The following is a 19,378-nucleotide window of genomic DNA, read 5'->3' on the forward strand; positions in this document are numbered from 1 at the left end:
TGTGAACTTTTGATATCTCAAGTATCTGACTTTTGGGAGAGGAATGTGAACAAGAGAGCTGCATTTTGTTTTGAATATGTGTTGCTTTATGTGTTGAGTGTTGGGGAATCATGAGACTTCTGAATTTTCCTGAGGCATCTGTGAAGAATACTAGGGTAAATAACAGATTTGCTGTCACAGTCTGCATATTGCAAGATCTAAGATTTGAAGAAAGTTTCTCTATGGATGAGGTATGTTGGGGAAGGATTGTCATATTATTAGTAAATAATAATGATAAGGGCTGAAAAGGTAGAACTGAGCCTTATAATTGTAAAAGTTGGTATGATTGAATCATTTAACTGAGAAAATACTATTTCTAGAAATGTGGTACATGTGATGGTTATTCAATGCACAGTGCATCTGCTTTAATCTGCATGTAGAAGTGTGATTGTTTGATTTAATGAAAATATTTTCCGCCTTAATTTTCTTTAAGAAAATCAAACATTTACAGATGTAGTAATTTCATAAACAGCAGTGTATTTGGTTGGTAAGGTAGCCAACATGTTGTGTAGAGCAGAGAAAATTCTATATAGCTTTTATGTTCATCAGGAATTTGACTTTGATGTCATATTTTTAAAGGCTGGTTTTACTGTGCTTGTGTACTTTAAGAAGATAAACCCCATTTTCTAGTTTATTCCCTGTTTTATCACAAGAAATGAGATATCAGGTGTCAGTGCAGAAGTGTTAACCAAAGCACTCGTTGAAATTTAAAATAAGAAGTACTCTGTGGGGCTGAGCACAGACTGTGTTAGTACAGTGTCGGTGCAGATGCTGTGAGCACCACAAAGACCGTAGTGTGGACATGGGATTTTTTTTCTCCTGGATTGAAAGGCAAGGCTTGTTAAAATTCTGGTGTTTTGTTTTAGCACTTCTATAAAAGACCACTGATTTTATTAATGCCTATGAAAGGCTAGTTCAGTCGAGACACGCTAAAAGCAGCTGAAGAGCAGTCCACCTCAGTGCTCTGCTGAACACCAGTTAAACTAGTAGTAGGTGCTGGCTTGGTAGCCAAGGCAGGACTTGATTCATTTCTTTTGAGAAGCAGGCAAGAAGTCCACATCCTGTGGGTGTCCAGTCTCTGTGCAGAACTAAGCGTAACATAGAATCATAGAACAGGGTTGGAAAGGACCTTAAGATCATCCAGTTCCAACCCCCCTGCCATGGGCAGGGACACCTCACACTAAAACATCTCACCCAAGGCTCTGTCCAACCTGGCCTTGAACACTGCCAGGGATGGAGCATTCACAGCCTCCCTGGGCAACCCATTCCAGTGCCTCACCACCCTCACAGGAAAGAACTTCTTCCTTATATCCAATCTAAACTGCCCCTGTTTCAGTTTTAACCCGTTACCCCTTGTCCTGTCACTACAGTCCCTAATGAAGAGTCCCTCCCCAGCATCCCTATAGGCCCCCTTCAGATACTGGAAAGCTGCTATGAGGTCTCCATGCAGCCTTCTCTTCTCCAGGCTGAACAGCCCCAACTTCCTCAGCCTGTCTTCATACAGGAGGTGCTCCAGCCCCCTGAACATACGTATAGTCTTATGGTAGAAACATGTATACTATCACATGTAGTATACTAACTTTTCATAAAGGTGGGACTAAGAGTTTGTAACACCATTTTTGACCCCTTGTGCTAAAGCTTGTAGTATAACTTCTTGGGGCCAAGATGGGTGATTGTGTGCCAGCTTTGAGATCAAATAGTATTGGCTTCTACAATAGCAAACTATTAGTATTGCTACTTATTGTCAGCAATGTAAAATCCACAAGTACTGGGAATGGAGGAGATAATTTCTGAGAGTCAGAAATACATAGCGATATTAATACTCTGCCTGTAAATGAAATGTTGTGATGATTACAAAACCTAAAATGATTTAAGATAGCAAGTTCATGTCACAGAAGCATAGCCTTTTGGGAAACCTGTATTTCTGTAAATGGATTGTTGAGGTTTGAGGTGGCTTTGTACAGCGGATCTGTAAAGCAGTCCTCTCTGGGGTGAGGTTAAAGAGCAGTTTTCCTCCAAGATAGCTCATACCAGGAAAGGCTCCTTTGTGAGGGATGAGCTTTCCTTTTTAATGATTGCTCTGTGAGATTAATATTTTTCTTGACCTGAAGGTGCACTTAACTTGCAAACCGCTCCAAGTGCAAGGCTGGAGAACAGCGCAAGGGAACACTGAGCAGAAATGTTAGTGGGGTTTGTAATTCCTGAAGTTTCAGGCAAATCTCAGCTTTGAGTAGCCAGTTAGCTCAGATGTTTTGCCTGGCTCTGAAGTCCCATTTCTCAGTTTCTTCTTGCCTGCTTCTCAAAAGAAATTAATAAAGTCCTGCCTTGGCTACCAAGCCAGCACCTACTACTGGTTTGACTGGCGTTAAGCAGAGCACTGAGGTAGACTCGAGGTTCAACTGAGACAATTTGACATCTCACCTTGAGGTTTATTATCGTTCAGCAGAGCCCTAGCAATATTGTTTTAGCAAATGTTTTCCAGACGGTGGGCTGCATGTTATGTTAGTGGCTGTGAAGGCTGTGAAATACACAGGAGGATGCTGCTGCAGTTACATAGTACACTATGGTGGTGTGTTACAGCACTTCTGGAGAACTGCACTGTCACTTCACAGGCATGCTTAATGGTTTCTTAACGAATATGCAGCACAGAGGAGTTCTGGGTGCTGTTGTCAGATCAGCCTCACATTTTGACAGGGGACCTCAAAATTATGTGAACAATGTGTCAGTGTAAATATTAACCACAGCTCTCAACAGAGGAAATAGATTATGTTTAATGGTGTGTGCTGGGTCCAAAATGATTAATTCCAGGGCCAGGCTGCAGAGGTCACCTGGATTTTAGTTGCTGATTCAGCTGCTTTGTACGTGACTGTTTCTGTGTGCCATCCCTAACAGGCTTTTCATCTGTGGAAATACTGGCTTGTTTGGAGGGGGAAGCAAAGACTTTTCCCTTTGTGTTTCTTCCTACACCTCTCTACCCCCCATCTCTACCCTGAACTTAAAAAAACCTTCTCTAGAGTGATACACATTAAAGGTAATTTACACGTTAATGATAACTTGTTAACATGCCCATAGTAAATTGAAATGTTATCATTTCAGAGCCAGCTCAGCTCAGGTGGGCTTGACTTGCAGCTGTCCAAACCTCTCAGCTTCTGAAACACACAACAGTGTTTTCAGCTATACTTGGATACATTGGTTGGGTTTGGCAAAGGTATTTAATAAGGCAGCTGGTTGGGAAGGCTGCGTGTTCTCACGTGCAGATACCGAAGTTTTGCTGTGCTCAAAGATTCTTCACCATTAAAGTATATGTAAGGAAAGTAGGGGGTCTCCTCCTTTATTTTTCTTTGACCTTTCTTTCTACAAACTGATTAGTTTTTTAATGATTCTTTCAAAAAATAGATGCCTGTCTCACATATTTCTATTAAGTTTGATATCAGTGTTCCAGATGGAGGAAACACCAGGGTTTAACATATCCTGATCAAGTTTTGTCAAAGACTTTTGCACACAGCATCAGCAATACTAAATTGCTACCGGTATTTCAGCATGAGGAGAAGCTGGGTCCTGTTCACTTGGTGAACCCTGTTAGTTCCTCACTGAACACTTGATTACAAACTTTAGGGAGCCTTTTGTCTCTTAATCTGCTCCATCACAGGTTATCTCTTCAGAATATATGCTGTGAAGCAACACCCCTTTCTCTGCTTTGTTGCTGTTACTGATTAAGCCACCCTTAGGAAGACATCATTTCATACAGCAAACAGTATGAAGACTCTTAGCAACTTGTTTCCTTTGTGCACACATTTCAGTGTGGTTTCCTTGAAGCATTTGAGAAACAGTGGGTGAGGTCTGTGTATTTGCTCAGCAGGATTGAACAAAGAGATAGTACTATTTGCAGACTTGGAGGAGCTGAAGTGCAGCAGCTGATGGGAGTTTTTGTTGGGTGAACTCAGCAGCTTGTTTGAACAACAGAAATTAATCCTGTTCCTGGAGGGGAAGAGGTAACTCAGTGTCCCAGGTGGTGCCAGGGTGTCATAGCACATGTTCTGAGCTCTCTTCAGGGGGAGGCAAGATGGGTTTTTCTCTGACCCAGATGGCCAGTTTCTCAGAAAAGTGCATTAATACCTAGTAGCAAAACCCAGGGACCTTTTCTGAGCTTTCTTTTCATTAATATCCTTAATCTTTCCTTAATCTCTGAGCTGACGTCCTTCCTTTTGTAAGACCAGACATGCTGCTGCAGGCTGGTTGCTGTTGCATGTGCCTGTTAAATTAGTTCAGGACACTCAAAATTGTATCAAATGAGAGATTGTATTCCAGGTTCAGTGGTCTGTTGCAATAGAAGCGGTGGCAGGCAGCTAATGACAAAAACCAAGTGCAGCTGGCAACAAGAAAAGCAGAGATCCTGGGTAACTTTGAAGTAAGTTCAGGCATTGCAGTTAGTGTGACTTGGCAAAGGAAGCAGATCTCTGTCAGTATAAAATAGCAAAGCTCTCGCTGATACTGATGAAAGTCAGCAATGCAATGGAGTAAATAAAACCCGATTGTATTGACAATGGAAAAATGCTCTTCTGACTTTCTTTTTACTCCGTTGTTGTGGAAGCTCCCACCCTGCAGGCAGCAACTTCCTGTTAGCCTAAACTTTGCTGCATTTGCCCTATACTTTGCAGCACTTCAAATCTGTGAACTGTGTCTACATTTCTTCCAGATGGGGACCCACAGGCTGCTGGCCAGAGCTGATGCAGTCAGCAGTTGATCAGCTCCTCGTTGCTGATTCAAGCTTTTATCTTTTCCTGCTGGATGGGATTGTCCCTCAGCAGCTCCTCTCTATTGACAACAAGCAATGTCCTGGGGTTAGATTACTAGTTATCCAGCCTCCTTTAATACACCTTAATGGGGTTACCTCTGTTACAAACGCCTATTATTTTCAAAATGTGTAAGGCTACATAGTCTTAGTTGCAGCTGAAAGACTGAGACTCAAAATACTCATTTTTGTAAGAGAAACTCAGAAATGAGGGGAAATAACTATACTTGTAATGAAGAACCTATATAAGCCAATGAGGTTTATTTTTCATTGATGTTCTATTTCTTGGCTAATACTGTATATTCTTTCTATGTTACACAGTGTTAGATGCTATGGAATGTACAGTAGCATGTACTGTTGTTACTGTAACATTATATAGTGATATGATGATGATTTGATGATGATGATGATATAGTGATATATACTGTAATCCTATGAGTGCTAGGAGGGGAAAGGAGTAAGGCTGCAACATGTTGACAGACATAGCATCAACATTTTGAGATAGTATAATGGAAACATCTAATTGAAAATCTCCTTTGTCCTCACTCCTTAATGATCCTGGAGGCTTCTGCTGAAGGAGAAGACCCTTCTGCTTCCAATGAAAAATTCACTTCTCTTGCACATAAATCACCTAACATACAGGAGCATATATTTTTTTGCAAGAAACAACTGTGGTTGTCATTTCTATAGCAAGATTGAGCTCCATTACTGCTTCTACCTCTTGACTTACTTGCTTAAGGCTTCTTCTGAATGTGGAGAGGGAAGTGCTCGCAAACAAGGCACAGAGACCCCTTAGGAAGCAGTGTGTGCATGTGTCCTACCCTTGCTGGACTGAAAGTCTGAAGAATACAGGTGTAAAATAAGAACACAAGTCTGAAACAGAAAAACAAACTAAACTCATTAGAGAAGCAAATGTTAATCTTTGTAATGCTTTAAAGTATTAAATGTGTCTTCTTGTCTCCCCCCTAGACTGCAAACAATCAATGAGGGAAGAGGAAGGCACAGTAACTATGAACAGGAGAGGAGCTATCAAGCAAGCCAAAATCCACTACATCAAAAATCATGAATTTATTGCTACCTTCTTTGGACAACCTACATTTTGCTCTGTCTGCAAAGACTTTGTATGGTAAGAAGGAAACACTGAACTTCCCCTACCCCCATTAGTTTTCCATTCTAATTTTCTGGACTCTCAAAACACACTGTCTTACCTTCTAAACCTTGCTTTCTGAAGACAGAGGATTCTGAATAGCAAAATTCAGACCTGTTTATTAATTTAACCAAGTATTCCCATAGCCAAAGGATTGATTTGTTGGCATGACCTTTTATTCCAGCAAACATATGGGTCTTTTATTTGCTTCTTTATCATTTGTTTTTCAGGGGACTCAACAAGCAGGGGTACAAATGTAGGCGTAAGTTGACTTTTTACCTTTTTCTTGTACTACTTTCCACCTGAATCTGTAGATCTAGTAGTAACTGTTGAAAATTTCTGTTAATATGCATGGCACAATGCATTATCCACATAGGTAGCAGTAGATATTGAACATCAGTTTTGCGTAATAACCTAAGGCTGTCTAATTATGATTTCTAGGTGAGATTCTTAGTATCAAGCTTTAGATTTAGCTAGTCTTCTCATAAGTGTGTAATTTTGTTGAAAATTTGCACTCAGTTATGACAGAAGTGTTTTGTGAAACCTGTGCTAAAATGAATTACAACTACTGAGAGTTTTATAGCTGATTTGAAAAGCATTTTTGACTTAGCATAGATCTCTGCATTTTCCAAACAGTAGGGGAGATATCAAACGGCAAAACTCATAAGCATGTTATTATCTTTCTGTTATCAAATTCTGGTGGCATTGCCTAATGGGAGTAGATTTAGTTTAGCAACTGAGTTTATGCTAAAAGAAAATGGGAGGAATCAGCTTTAAAAATCATCATCTTTATAGAAAGGAAAGGGTTCGGTCTAGATACTATGATAGAAAGGAGTATGGTTTTCACATTACCCTCTGTTCCCATGTATGTACCATCTGAAGGAATCTTTCTTTTTTTCTTGTGCATGTCTTGAAGAATGCAATGCTGCTATTCATAAGAAATGTATTGATAAGATCATTGGGAGGTGTACTGGTACAGCGGCCAACAGCAGGGACACAATGGTAAGAGCTGGAACAATATATTTAGAATATAATTAAATACACTCTGAAATCAAGCCTTGTCCAGAAACAGCCAAGTCCATTTGAGAGGTGCTTAGCTATACAACCTAAGGTGCTGTCTTCCCCTGAAGGTCGTATATAATGTGTAGAGGATAAAACTCTAAAGCAAGAAAAGAAGTTAAAAGCCCTGCAAGGGGTTGGGTGGTAGTTGCTGGGCAGGTTCTATTCCTGCTTGATGAAGGATGTTGAGACCAGGGTATTCAAGATAAAATTGCAGCTTTGTAACCTCCAAGCAGTTTTTTGTGAGAAGCTGGTCCTGTTGTGGGTAGGGTGCCTCACCCCTCTCCTTGTCCTCAGTTTCAAAAGGAACGTTTCAACATTGACATGCCTCATCGCTTCAGAGTTTACAACTACATGAGCCCTACCTTCTGCGACCACTGCGGCAGCCTGCTCTGGGGGCTGGTCAAACAAGGACTCAAATGTGAAGGTACAGAGGAGGAGGGAGGGTAGCTGGGACCTCTCCACACTTTTCCAGTGTTTCACCCCCACTAGAGATGAGCTATTGCTACATACTCTGTATTTCTGTTTGTGTTACATATAGTGGGTTTTGTCTCATCCATGTGTGGTGGAAAATGCTTTTATACTAGAGAGAGACAAATTGGCACTTAGCTCATGTGACAGCTTAACCAAGGTGAGTTGCTAATGGAGTCAAAACGTGCTGCAGAGGTGTAATTGTGTGTATAATCAAAATTACTACTTTGGGAATAGCTGAAATATGGTGAGTCTGACTCAAGGTAGCACTTAAAAGTGTATTCAAAGTGTTGACTGTAAATAATACTTTTATAATTCTCCCATAAAAAGGCAAGATGATCTTTATTGTAACAGATTTTGAGAACAAACTAATGAAGGTTTTTTCTTTTTGAACGATTTCTGTAGCCTTCAATGATCTAAAGATTAAAATAACAATGATAGATCCATGTCCAGTCTGGTCTTAAAACAAGGTTTCTGAACTGCACAGGAAAGCTGCCCCTTCTGATGTAACGTCAGACAATAGTTTCCCAATGCTTTTATAACTGTCCTTCCATTTCTTTTAGAATGTGGGATGAATGTGCATCATAAATGCCAGAAGAAGGTGGCAAACTTATGTGGAATAAACCAGAAGTTGCTAGCTGAAGCTTTAAATCAAGTTAGCCAGGTATGCTTTATTGCCATTCCTCAGGTAATTATTTTCAGAGCATTTGGGAGTCTTTACATCATCTTTTTCATATCACTTTTATGGGGAGTGGAGTTTTGAAGGGAGGAAATGCAGACAGGTTTGCTAATTTGAACCTTAAAGAAACTAACAGAGATCAATAGCCTAAAGTTAAAACCGGGGAGTGGCTATGATTTCCTGAAATCCAGCTCTGTTGTTCTGTAGTTTCAAGGTTATTCTCCCACTTTCTGTTCAATGGTGTGAACAGTGGTATTATAACATTGAAGTCTGGTTTCCTGTGCTTCAACTTTAGAATTTCACTTGAATGCTAAAATTAAATGAGGAGAAATATACCATATAGTCTCAATTTTTATTAACCTGGTGTATAGACACAGAAAACTGGAATTAACACTGGGCCCATAGTTTACATCGTTCATCTCCTGCTGCAGCACGACTGTCTCTTGTGGTCAGCTTCTGGCTTGCAAATAAAGAACCGAAAGCTCTGAAATAAAGCAGGAAAATAAATATATCACAAAATCCAACAGCATTTCCTCTGAGCTGAGTGTTCTGAAGCTTTCACAGGATATTGACTTTGAAAGCAGTGAGAGCTTTTGCACCAGCTCTTTTATGGCACACAAGAGTTTGATCTTTTAATTACTAAATTTTGATCTCTGGGATCTTCCATACATAAAATTTGCTTCTGTGTGCTGAAGACAGATGTCACACATAGCTATGACTTAAGCAGGTCCAGTATGAGAGCGATTCCCATCTCCTCTTCAACATCAACTTATGTCAAGGGGACATTTTCCCACAGTTTAAATTCTCCCCCACTGTGGATTCAGACCATTATATCTCTAATGATTTTGCAAAGAACAGTACAACAGACTTCAGGAATTTCAGTGACTTACTTTCTTGCAGTGAAGGAGTTAAAGCAATTGGCTGATCTGAAGCTGTAAAGAATGTGGCTAAATAGTCTATGAACCAGATTTCTTCAGAAACTGTTATGTCCTAGGAATTAATAATTAAAACTAAAAGTTTATAGTGCCATCATGTTACATGTAACGGCAGTTGCTGTAAGTGTTTCTGAAGTAATAGTGCAAATGTAATTTCAAGTGTTTGCCTTCTCCTCAGAAATACACACGAAGGTCTGATTCTGGGTCTGTAGAAAGTGTTGGTATTTATCAAGATTTTGATAAGAAATCCAGAGCTCCAGGAGGAGATGCAACAGGTGAGAAAAACTGCATTGCTTTAATTTAGCAGTTAAACTACCAGACTGAACAAGCTAACAATTTAAATAGTTATTCATCCTTGCATTGCCATAGACAATTATTTTTTTAATAAGCACTGTTGAAAAATATTAAATCATATATTTACTTTCTCATAGCCACACAAAATGCTTACTTAACTATTGACAAATACCTGTAGTTTTCACTCCATGAGCATACCCACCTTTATGCAAAAAGCTTGCTTAATTTGTGGCAGTGCATTTATGGCATGATGGAACTGGAGGATGCTTCCCTCCCTCCTGGACCTGAAATGTCATGCATGTTGTTAATTATAATGGTTTGTTCATAAACCATTAGAAAACAAGCACAAGTGCTGTCTATTTTAGGATTTTAGCCAAAATACTACTTGGAGCAGTTTAAGTAATGCCTGGCATCCTGTCTCTGCAGGTTCAGAGTAAGGTGGGGGGGTTTGGGGTTGTTTTCAGATTTTGTACAATCACCAAAGAGTTCTAGCATTGTGTAAGCCTTATTTTCATAACTGCTAACCTAAGATAATTTATGCAAATATAAATGTAACAGTCAAAGTAACTTTTTAGCAGATGGAAATCACCAGGCTCAGTAAGAGAGAATGGGTGTTTTTGTAGCAGTACAGGATTTTATATATTCATCCATTCATTGCACTAATTCTGTTCAAATGCCCAATAAGAAATTTGATATTACTTCTTCCAGTTTGCCAGAAGAGGAAAAAAAAACCCAAACAATCTCTTGCCAAGGTGGTTTGGTTTAGTGCTAAGTCAGGGTGCAGCCACTGTTATTCCTCCCTGGGTTATTGCAGATGCTGGGCAGCTTATGGGATGTACGTGGTATCACCTCATGATTATCATCAGTGTCATCTTAGTGACCCAGCAGATCAATGCAGTGGAGGTCAAAATAAAGTACAGTTATTAATTTTAGGATATAATCAGGATTAACCTGGGCAGAAATCAGATCTTTTCATGGCCAATCTGCTTAGACAGAGAAATATCCCATTCTGCTAACAGAATATAAATAATTTGCTTAGAAGCAGTTCTTGTAAAGTATCTTTTTCTCCAAAGTATGCTGTGTCTTAGTCATAGTGCCTTCAATTTTTATAATGCTGAAATATTGCTTAAAGCAAGCCTGAGGAACAGTCACAGAGTCAATTCAAATCCAAGTATCAAGTGTGCTCAAATGATTTAAACTTTGTGACAAACAACAGGAGCTGACCCTTATGTTCAGATTCACCAGTATTCCAGCACCAGATGCACTGAAATACATGTCAATACTTGGTTCTGACCGGGGGATCTGAGTCACACAGTATTGCTGCATACATTGAACTTTAAACTCCCTGTTTCAATCACAGATAGCAGTGAGTATGATAAACTCTGGGAGGGAAGCACAGCCAAGACAGCATCGCGAATTGCAAGAAGGAGAAAATTCAACATAGACAGCTTTGTCTTCCATAAAGTACTAGGGAAAGGAAGTTTTGGAAAGGTATGTGAAAAACTTACAGACCTTATGGTGAGAACCTTGCTTGATTTCTGGAATATGGCAGGCTCTTTCCATTAACCAGACAGGTCTTAGGAGCTGCTTGTGTAGATGATCTTTAAACAGAACTGAATGTACCCATTTTTGTCAAAGACAGAAGAAATTCCTTACCCGAGTGTTGTCTAAACCCAAAAGTGATTCATAATGCATAACAGTTTTTTGGTTGTTTAGTATTAAGGCAGAGGAATTGCCCTTTGTGCACCACAGTGCAAAAGGTTATTTTATGTTCATACACACTGTGTAGAAACAGCCTTGTGAAGCTCAGGTGCAGTGGCAGGGGGAGGTGGGAGAGAGCAGCGTGACCTCCCCAGAGTCCATCTACTGTTGTCTATGAAACTGCAGCTCTAATGAAGGAACAGGCTGTACATGTTTTCTGTTTATACATTCCCAAAGACACCAACAGAAAAAGTGCCCTGGAAGCTGCTGTGCTAGTGCTACACAGCCCTTGAACTCCATCTCCTCATCTCTATACCCAGTAACTTCACCTCCCCAGATGTCACTCATTTTTCCCATTTAAATGTTTTTCTGTTACTTCACCTGCTAGAAACACCTTTGACTTTCCCTTATTGATACCATCAGCAACATTGTTTCCTACATGTGCTGTAATCTCAGGTTTTCCTGTTGTAGGTTCTGCTCGCTGAGCTGAAAGGGAAGAATGAGTTCTTTGCTATCAAAGCTCTGAAAAAAGATGTGGTGCTAATTGATGATGATGTGGAATGTACCATGGTGGAAAAGCGGGTCCTTGCACTTGCATGGGAAAATCCATTTCTCACCCATCTCTACTGCACTTTTCAGACAAAGGTGAGGAAAAACCCAATGGTGACAGCAACACAACAGATTTAGCCTTGTAATAGATGCTGTCATCAGCAGTCAAGTGAGAGTGACTTAGTGATGCGAGAATTAAATTTCGTTTTCTTGTGCTCTGTGCAGTAGTTCAGAAGCCTTGTGGAAATATGAGCATGAACCCCACATGCATTGATGAGAACAGAGTAAGATCAGAAAAACATCTGTGCAATTTGGAATAAGAGGCAATTTAACTTAAATCCTTCATCTGAGCTTTTCCCTCAGTGAGGGGAAGATGCCTGTCACATGTAGAAGTCAGGAAGTCTATTTAAATGTCTGTTAAATCTAGAATTGCACTGAATACAGAATCAGCTATCTAGTTTTACAAGACAAGACCAGGATACTCAACTCTATAGGAGACTCTCACTCTCTATAGGGTGCATGAAATAAATACCTCTGGAGGGGAGCAAAGTGGCAGCTTGGTCCCCAGAACACACATCTCTACTTCATACTTGACTGCAATACAACCAGTAATTTTTCCATTCTCTGGTTATTTGCAAACAGGATCATCTGTTCTTTGTTATGGAGTTCCTGAATGGGGGAGACCTGATGTTCCACATACAAGACAAGGGGCGTTTTGATCTCTACAGAGCAACGTAAGACCATAACCTTTAATTCCCTAGCTCCTTGAATGATGTTAGTCTGTTTTTACTGCTTCTAGTTCTGCACCACCTACCTGCCCTCAAGTTTCAGTGGCTGATGATTGAAAAGGTGTTTCTAAGCACTCGTTTAATACAGTGAAGAAACTCACTTGATGACATGTAGAGCTTCTTAGTTTACGTGCAGTGTGATATTTTACTTTATGGGATGTTTGTACCTAGAGATGCTAACTAAACGTCAACGTGATCCAGCAACAAAAAACAAAAGGGACAGTTTCAGCATCCTTTAGGAAAGAAAAAGTCTAGAAACAGCACAGGAGAAAGACAAACATCACATTTATATTACTTACTAGTATTGCTAACTGGATGTGACAGTACGGAGGGGTAACCTCTATGTCCCACAGGAGACTAGTAACATGCGTAAGGACTTTTTCAGCAAGTACAATTGTCTCAGCTACCTATGGCTTCAAGTTCACTGGAGCTGAAGATTCAAGAGATGCAAAAATACTGTACTATTGTTACTTTTTCTATGATTTTTTTTGTTTAGGTCAGTTTCTAGCGCTCTCATCCGAAAGCATGAGGGTTTTAATTGTACCACTGAATGGGCACATGCAAGACCTTAAAAGTAAACAGTGCAGGGTACCAGTACCCACCAGTGCTGTTGTATAGCTAGACTGGAAAATTACTTCTGTTAGTGTGCCCTCTGCTAAGGAACACTGACAAGACGGGATCCGATCGGGCATCTGGCATAAACAGTGGTGGGGTAGCAGCCAGCTTTACAGGTCAGGGCAAGCTGCCTTCCCACCCTTCCCAGATGGGATATCTGATAAAGCCCTGCAGTTTACCTGCATCCCAGCAATCATCTGTGCATCTGGCAGCCTCTCCTGGCATCATCTGCAGCTCTTCCTGAAGTTTGGGGTCAGCATTCATTCTGCCGTACAGAAGTAGAAATAGTTTTGTATTTGTTCAGTTAAGGAAACCCCCAAACTTTTATTTCATTTTTGGGGAATCATGCTTTTAGCATTTTCCTTCATATCCTCTGGATTATCACCTCATTTTCTGAGGAGAATGCCTCTGAAGCAATCCTGTTTTCAGTCTGTCTGCTGCAGGGGGGCAGAGGGAGACGAGTGATGTCTGTTTCCACCCTAGCCATTAGTGCCTAGTCCTTCCTAAAGCAATCCTCAGTACTGAGCTCCCAGTAGCTGTCTTTCAAAAGGCATGTGCATATCACTAAAAAACATACAAAGATTATTAAAGAGTAGAACAGGGAGAGTAGAGTGTTCCCTAATGGAAGTGGAAGGAAGCGTTAAGGCAAATTGCTCTCGTGTCCCCTCTACTGTTTGGTATCAGATACTACAGATCTGTGCTCAAGGGATTAACTTGCAGGTTGCAGCATCCAGCTATCCAAATACAGGTATATAGTATTTAAAAGCATACAGTACTTCTCACTTCATGAAGAGGTAGAGATACTTACAGCAGCGCTTCTGGCAGCTGCATTGACTGTGTTTAATTGAGCAAGCCAGATTAAAAGATGTTTTGGTCTTTTCAGGTTTTACGGATCTGAAATTTTATGTGGGCTACAGTTTCTTCACAGCAAAGGCATTATTTATAGGTGAGTACTGACTGTAAATTGTCTTAGCACTTCATGCATCTTTGAGTTACTGATTGATGTAACAAGTAAAAGCTGCCTGTCAGATCTCTGATGCAATTCCAAGGGCATTAACATGCCTGAGACAAATTTGTATCTCTGTGTCTTTTCCTTGGCAACTAGAATGATGGCCTGTTATTTATGTTACACAAAAGCCCTTTTGTTTCAGTTATTTTTAAACACTGCTTTCAGATCATGAGTCTGTTTAGTTTGGAGGCAAGGGAGAGGGTCCTTGAGGCTATCCATTCCTGCTGCCTTGTGAAAACCTTGTGGTTGTCTGGAACCACAATATTAATGCTTCTGCCTCACCATGTTGAAACATCAGGAGCCAGATCCTGATCAACTGCTTCTTACTGTAAATGCCTGCACTACAAGAGATCAGAAGTTTAACCCATTTAGTGACTACTTCCTCAGGTAGCTCTTACCTCTGTTACAAACAGGTTCAAAGAACTGGCTGCATGCTTCTCAGCAGGTTACACAAGGCCTGAGGTAAAGGTGCCTCAGAACCTCTGGTATTGTCCATCTTCATAGGAACAGGAAACATCTGTTGGAGCATCATCCTTTAAAGCAATTTTTGAAGTTAGAGACTACAAAAAGGGTTTTTTGTAAGGAGGATGAATATTACAGGAATCCTTCTTAGTGAGGAAAGACTGTTCTTACAAGCCTGTCTGCCCATCAGAGAAGACAGCTGTAACCCAGCGAGGTGCTTCATGTACCCAACTGTATTCTGGCTGCCTCCTGCAGGTTCTTATGCAGGAAAGGATCGAACTCCAGGATATGTTGTCATCAGCACAAAACCCTTCCATCCTAGCTTTTCTAGAGCATTTTTAGGCTTGTGGTTAAATTTCCTATATTAAATTAGAATGTTCCTGGGCGGGGGGATTTCATAGCATGAAGTATTTTCAGAGAAAATACTGTTTTCCACACGACACCAGCAAAACCAAAGGTACTTGTACTCTTTTTCCGCCTCTGTCTCAGGCAGGGTGTTTGCCAGTATAATCACAGAACCTGACTTGGAGCAGTTTTAGGCAGGTGTTGCATGTAAGTGCACATTCATGCAGGTCATTTTAGAACTGTAGCTAGGGAAGTGCAGTGCCCTAAATTACCATGAGTCTTCCCCATCTCAAATATATTCAATTCACTCAGGTGAACAGCAGCTGATGTCCAAACATGGAAGGAGTTACGGTGCACTGCATTAGATCAGGGACTCTTGGTTCGAGGTCCAGCTCACTGTCTGAGCAGTGTAAGTAGCCAATACTGGGAACTTCAGTGAGCACGGAGAAAAGACAGCCCTGTTCTCATGTAAAATTATCTGCTCTATTCAAGTCTTTCTTGGTGAGCAGAAGGGCTGTTCAGTTTCTCTTCAGCCTGCCCTCCTTGGTACGTGCTTTTGTAGCCAGATGGACAAAAAAATGTATCAGAGTCAAAGAGAGGGAATGTAGCTTTTGGAAACTGCTGTTAAAAGCTCTTTCTTGATTGAGTAATGTTATTCTGTAAGGAGACATGAATAGGACATTTCACACACCACGGCCACAACACATGAAGCCCCTTGTGCTACAAGGAGGAACAACATCACAGGTAGCATTAACAGCTGAGCAACCTTCGAACAGTCACACTCCTGCCAAAGGCCCTAAAAATCCAACAATCCTTCTTTTGAGCTGTGGAGCTGGTGCAGCGCTGCCCTCTCAACTGGTGGGGTATTAACTCACCTACTTCCAGAAGCACAGGGTGTGCTTCTGAATCTGAAAGCAAATATTGAGGATTATAAGGTTACATGCTATACATACACCTCTTCTTTATCCTGACAAGAGAGAATTCTTCCCTTCTCCCTACCACCTTCAAAGTACAAAAGTACTTTGGTTTGTACGTGTTGTGTTGATGGCTGATTATTTTCTTGAGAAGCTTCTTTGTACGATGGATGGGAGGTGTGTATCAGTTAAGAAACTGCATGCATCTGAATACAAAAATTGCTCACTTGTTCTTAAAACACTTCTTGCAGAGACCTAAAACTGGACAATGTGATGCTTGATAAAGAAGGCCACATCAAAATAGCCGATTTTGGAATGTGCAAAGAAAATGTTGTTGGTGATCATAAGGCCAGTACTTTCTGTGGGACTCCAGACTACATTGCTCCAGAGGTCAGTATATCACTGCCAGGATGGATTTATTGCACTGACGGGATTAATTCTCTCTTTGTAGACCAATAGTTCATAAATGTAAAAGTCTAATTAGCACACGAAAAGAAAAAAAAAAAACCCACATTAAATCCGGGTTCTCTATAGAAGGTACCAAAGGTTTGTAAATATTCTGTAACTGCAAGTTTAAAGAAACATGGGTTTGGAATGTTAAAATGTTCAGGTTTTAAATAGCTGGTTTTCCCTTATGCCTTTATAGCTATCGTACACACAAGGGCTCCACCAAAATGAATCTACCTGCGCTACAGATGGTGAACAGACTTGTGCCTATGCACACAACCAAACTCCAGTATAAAAGCAACTTCTAAGGGGAATACCACCAAGTTAATTTCTCCATGTTATAGTTGGGGGTTTTGATCTAATTTGCAAAGTAGTCCAAATGTGGTAGTTAGCTTTTAAAGCTATAAATTATGTCAAAGTCTGTTTGGTAATAACCTACTTTTCATTACTACTTGCTTCCCCATTTATCTTGTAAAGAAACTAGAGATGTTTTCCAAGTATACAATTGAGAAAATTTCTGCATGAGAGCAGACCTGTCCCCTGAGCTGTCCACATCCACACAAACAGCAGCCAAGGATAATATTACAGACGTGCATCAGTGTCAGTAATTTGTCTAATTGCTGGGTTTCCCCCTCCCCCTGAAATACCCCAGTTTTTAAAGACTTTCTTAAAAGCCCCTTTCTGGCTATTTTTTTTTTTTTACATATTGCTGCCTTTTACTAATTACTTGTATTTCTTCCTCTGTGGAACAAGATCCTGCAGGGTTTGAGGTACACATTCTCCGTGGACTGGTGGTCATTTGGGGTCCTGCTGTATGAGATGCTTATTGGGCAATCCCCTTTCCATGGGGATGATGAAGATGAACTGTTTGAGTCCATACGAGTGGACACCCCTCACTACCCACGCTGGATTACCAAGGAATCAAAAGATCTATTAGAAAAGGTAGGACTATCAGCGAGTGGTAACACTGCTGTGTGTGTCCAGGGAGGGACAAATGTAGGCTTTTAAAAGGAGCTGTTTATTAGCAAGCAAATTACTTTTACAAAGGGAAGATTAATTACTAGTGCTCTGTTTACTGTGAGCAACTTTTGCTCTTTTAGCAGTACAACCATTATTCTGCCATTGCCACCTACCTCTTGAGCAGAAATGAGGCTTCACCTGGTATCTTCTCTTGCAGCTATTTGAAAGGGATCCAACGAGACGACTTGGGGTCACTGGGAACATCAGAGACCATCCTTTCTTCAAAACAATCAACTGGGCAGCGCTAGAGAAGAGGGAAGTGGACCCACCTTTCAGGCCCAAAGTGGTACGTGATGCGGTTCTTTGTTCCATAGCAGTATCCCAAATGTCACTCATGAGTTAAGGGATGATTTCTCCAACTTGCTTAACCTATCCTGTTACAGTGTTCACCTCACATTTTATCAGAGATGGTTAAGTATCTCAAACCCCACTGGTTTGGGATGGTTCGGTTACAAAAAGGTGCGCTGTATTTCTCCGTTTGCCCTGAAATCTTCCTACTAAGACTGTCTTCCTGTCTTCTCTCAAGGAGCATCTTTACTGATATAATTTCTTCAGGAAAATCAACTAATAGCTCCAATATCCATTCTCCTCAATGTTAGAAGTGTTGGTAGTTTTTGCATTTTTCTCTGCTGTGATACCACACAGAAAGACCAGTAACATGAGGCTCCTCAGGTGGTAACTGCCTGCAGCTATTCTGTACAAGTATTAATTCTGCACTCTTTCTAACTCATTCAAGAGCCTCCAAATGGGCAAAACACATTCTTTGTATTGAACTTGGAACTGCTTGTAATTTACACGACTAATGAATGTTACCTGAGAACATTTTGAGAGCAGACCGTGTACTACTCATAGTCTGCATCATCACGGGATGCGGCTGCTTCATCTCACCTGGCTAAAAATCCAAACCAGTTTTCCTCCAGCCAGTTACTGGTACAGGTAGAATGTTACACAATGTCTTTAAAGTGTACTTACATACTCAATGGAGGATTGCTGTCCCATAGGGCTTCTTGTGGCATATTCCCACAGGAATAGGAACTCTGGAAACATACGGATACCACAACCAGTAACCCCTGGAGGTTCAGAGTGTAAAATACGGTCTTTAGCAACATGAACTTTAATAAAACATGCACAGATGTCTTTATCTGGCACAAGCAGCTGCCGTGGCATCACTTCTGTTTTCTGAACAAGTGCAGAGAAAATGCTCTGGGAAATTTAAGAATGTGGGTTAGTGGTGAGGAACATTGGGCTTGCATTTAACTGCTGCATTGCTTTTGTCAATAAAGAAAGACTCTTCAGGTTATTACCACAAATCCAGGTGGTTCTTCCCCAGATTGACCTGCTGCCATTTATTTCCAACTCACAATCAGCAATGGCCCGGTTACAACCTTACAGTGGTGCTATAACAGGCAAAAAGGGGACTCTTTAAAGGGGACTCTTCTCTTAAGGGAGGAAAGAGGGGGGAACTCAAGAAATAACTCCCAGCTCTTTCTTATTTAAGCAGTTTGTTCTGGGAGGAAATTCAAAGTTTGTCTCAAACTTACCTGTCTTCCCTCTGTTTAACAGAAGTCAGCGAGCGACTACACCAACTTTGACAGAGAATTTCTGAGTGAGAAGCCAAAACTGTCCTACAGTGACAAAAACCTGATCGAGTCCATGGATCAGTCTGCATTTGATGGATTCTCTTTTATTAACCCTAAATTTGAACAGATCTTAGATAAATAAGTCTCTGAACAGTTGGACTCTATAGCAGATTTGAAGGTTATAAACTGAAGACTCCCAAGTGCTCAGTGTTGTGCATTCCAACAATGTTGTCGATACTTCAGAATAATACACAGCTGTGTGATTAACTATGTCCAGCTCCTGATTTATTGGCAGTGTTCCATTATGCATGGTTGGGTTTAAGGTATGTGAATCGTGCATTATTTTCTCCATTTGGGGAAAATGTAAATTGTGTTTGGTACTTGAATGTAGTTATGTTATATATAATATATATGCTGTATATTTTGCTCGAGAGAAGACACTGGGGAACAGAAGATGTCTTTTTAAAAAGTGTTTTGAGCCCTCAGTTCTTTTATTTGTCTTCAATTAAAAGAAAATTACATCAAACTTTCA

At 40.6% G+C, this 19,378-nt stretch overlaps 1 protein-coding gene across 4 annotated transcripts in view; it reads left to right on the top strand.

The window, feature by feature from the left end:
• The window catches only part of PRKCD (protein kinase C delta), a 186,337-nt gene extending 166,959 nt beyond the window's left edge, over positions 1-19,378 (top strand). For 3 of the 4 annotated variants that reach the window (XM_061357285.1, XM_061357287.1, XM_061357289.1), the window contains 14 exons: positions 5,801-5,957; positions 6,209-6,240; positions 6,895-6,980; positions 7,335-7,464; positions 8,072-8,172; positions 9,301-9,397; positions 10,777-10,907; positions 11,589-11,762; positions 12,309-12,400; positions 13,953-14,015; positions 16,051-16,189; positions 17,000-17,188; positions 17,424-17,552; positions 18,830-19,378. In XM_061357285.1, coding sequence (XP_061213269.1) covers positions 5,801-5,957; positions 6,209-6,240; positions 6,895-6,980; positions 7,335-7,464; positions 8,072-8,172; positions 9,301-9,397; positions 10,777-10,907; positions 11,589-11,762; positions 12,309-12,400; positions 13,953-14,015; positions 16,051-16,189; positions 17,000-17,188; positions 17,424-17,552; positions 18,830-18,988 — 1,679 coding nt within the window. In that variant the 3' untranslated portion in view covers positions 18,989-19,378. Of the gene's footprint in view, positions 1-17; positions 231-5,800; positions 5,958-6,208; positions 6,241-6,894; positions 6,981-7,334; positions 7,465-8,071; positions 8,173-9,300; positions 9,398-10,776; positions 10,908-11,588; positions 11,763-12,308; positions 12,401-13,952; positions 14,016-16,050; positions 16,190-16,999; positions 17,189-17,423; positions 17,553-18,829 lie in introns of those variants that run through there. The other variant, XM_061357288.1, reaches the window with a different exon arrangement.

Source organism: Neopsephotus bourkii, unplaced genomic scaffold (genome assembly GCF_033783945.1).
Source record: "Neopsephotus bourkii isolate Nb327-2 ecotype Australia unplaced genomic scaffold, CSIRO-AGI_Nbou_v1 NB_887, whole genome shotgun sequence".
In the NCBI taxonomy this organism is placed as follows: domain Eukaryota; kingdom Metazoa; phylum Chordata; class Aves; order Psittaciformes; family Psittacidae; genus Neopsephotus; species Neopsephotus bourkii.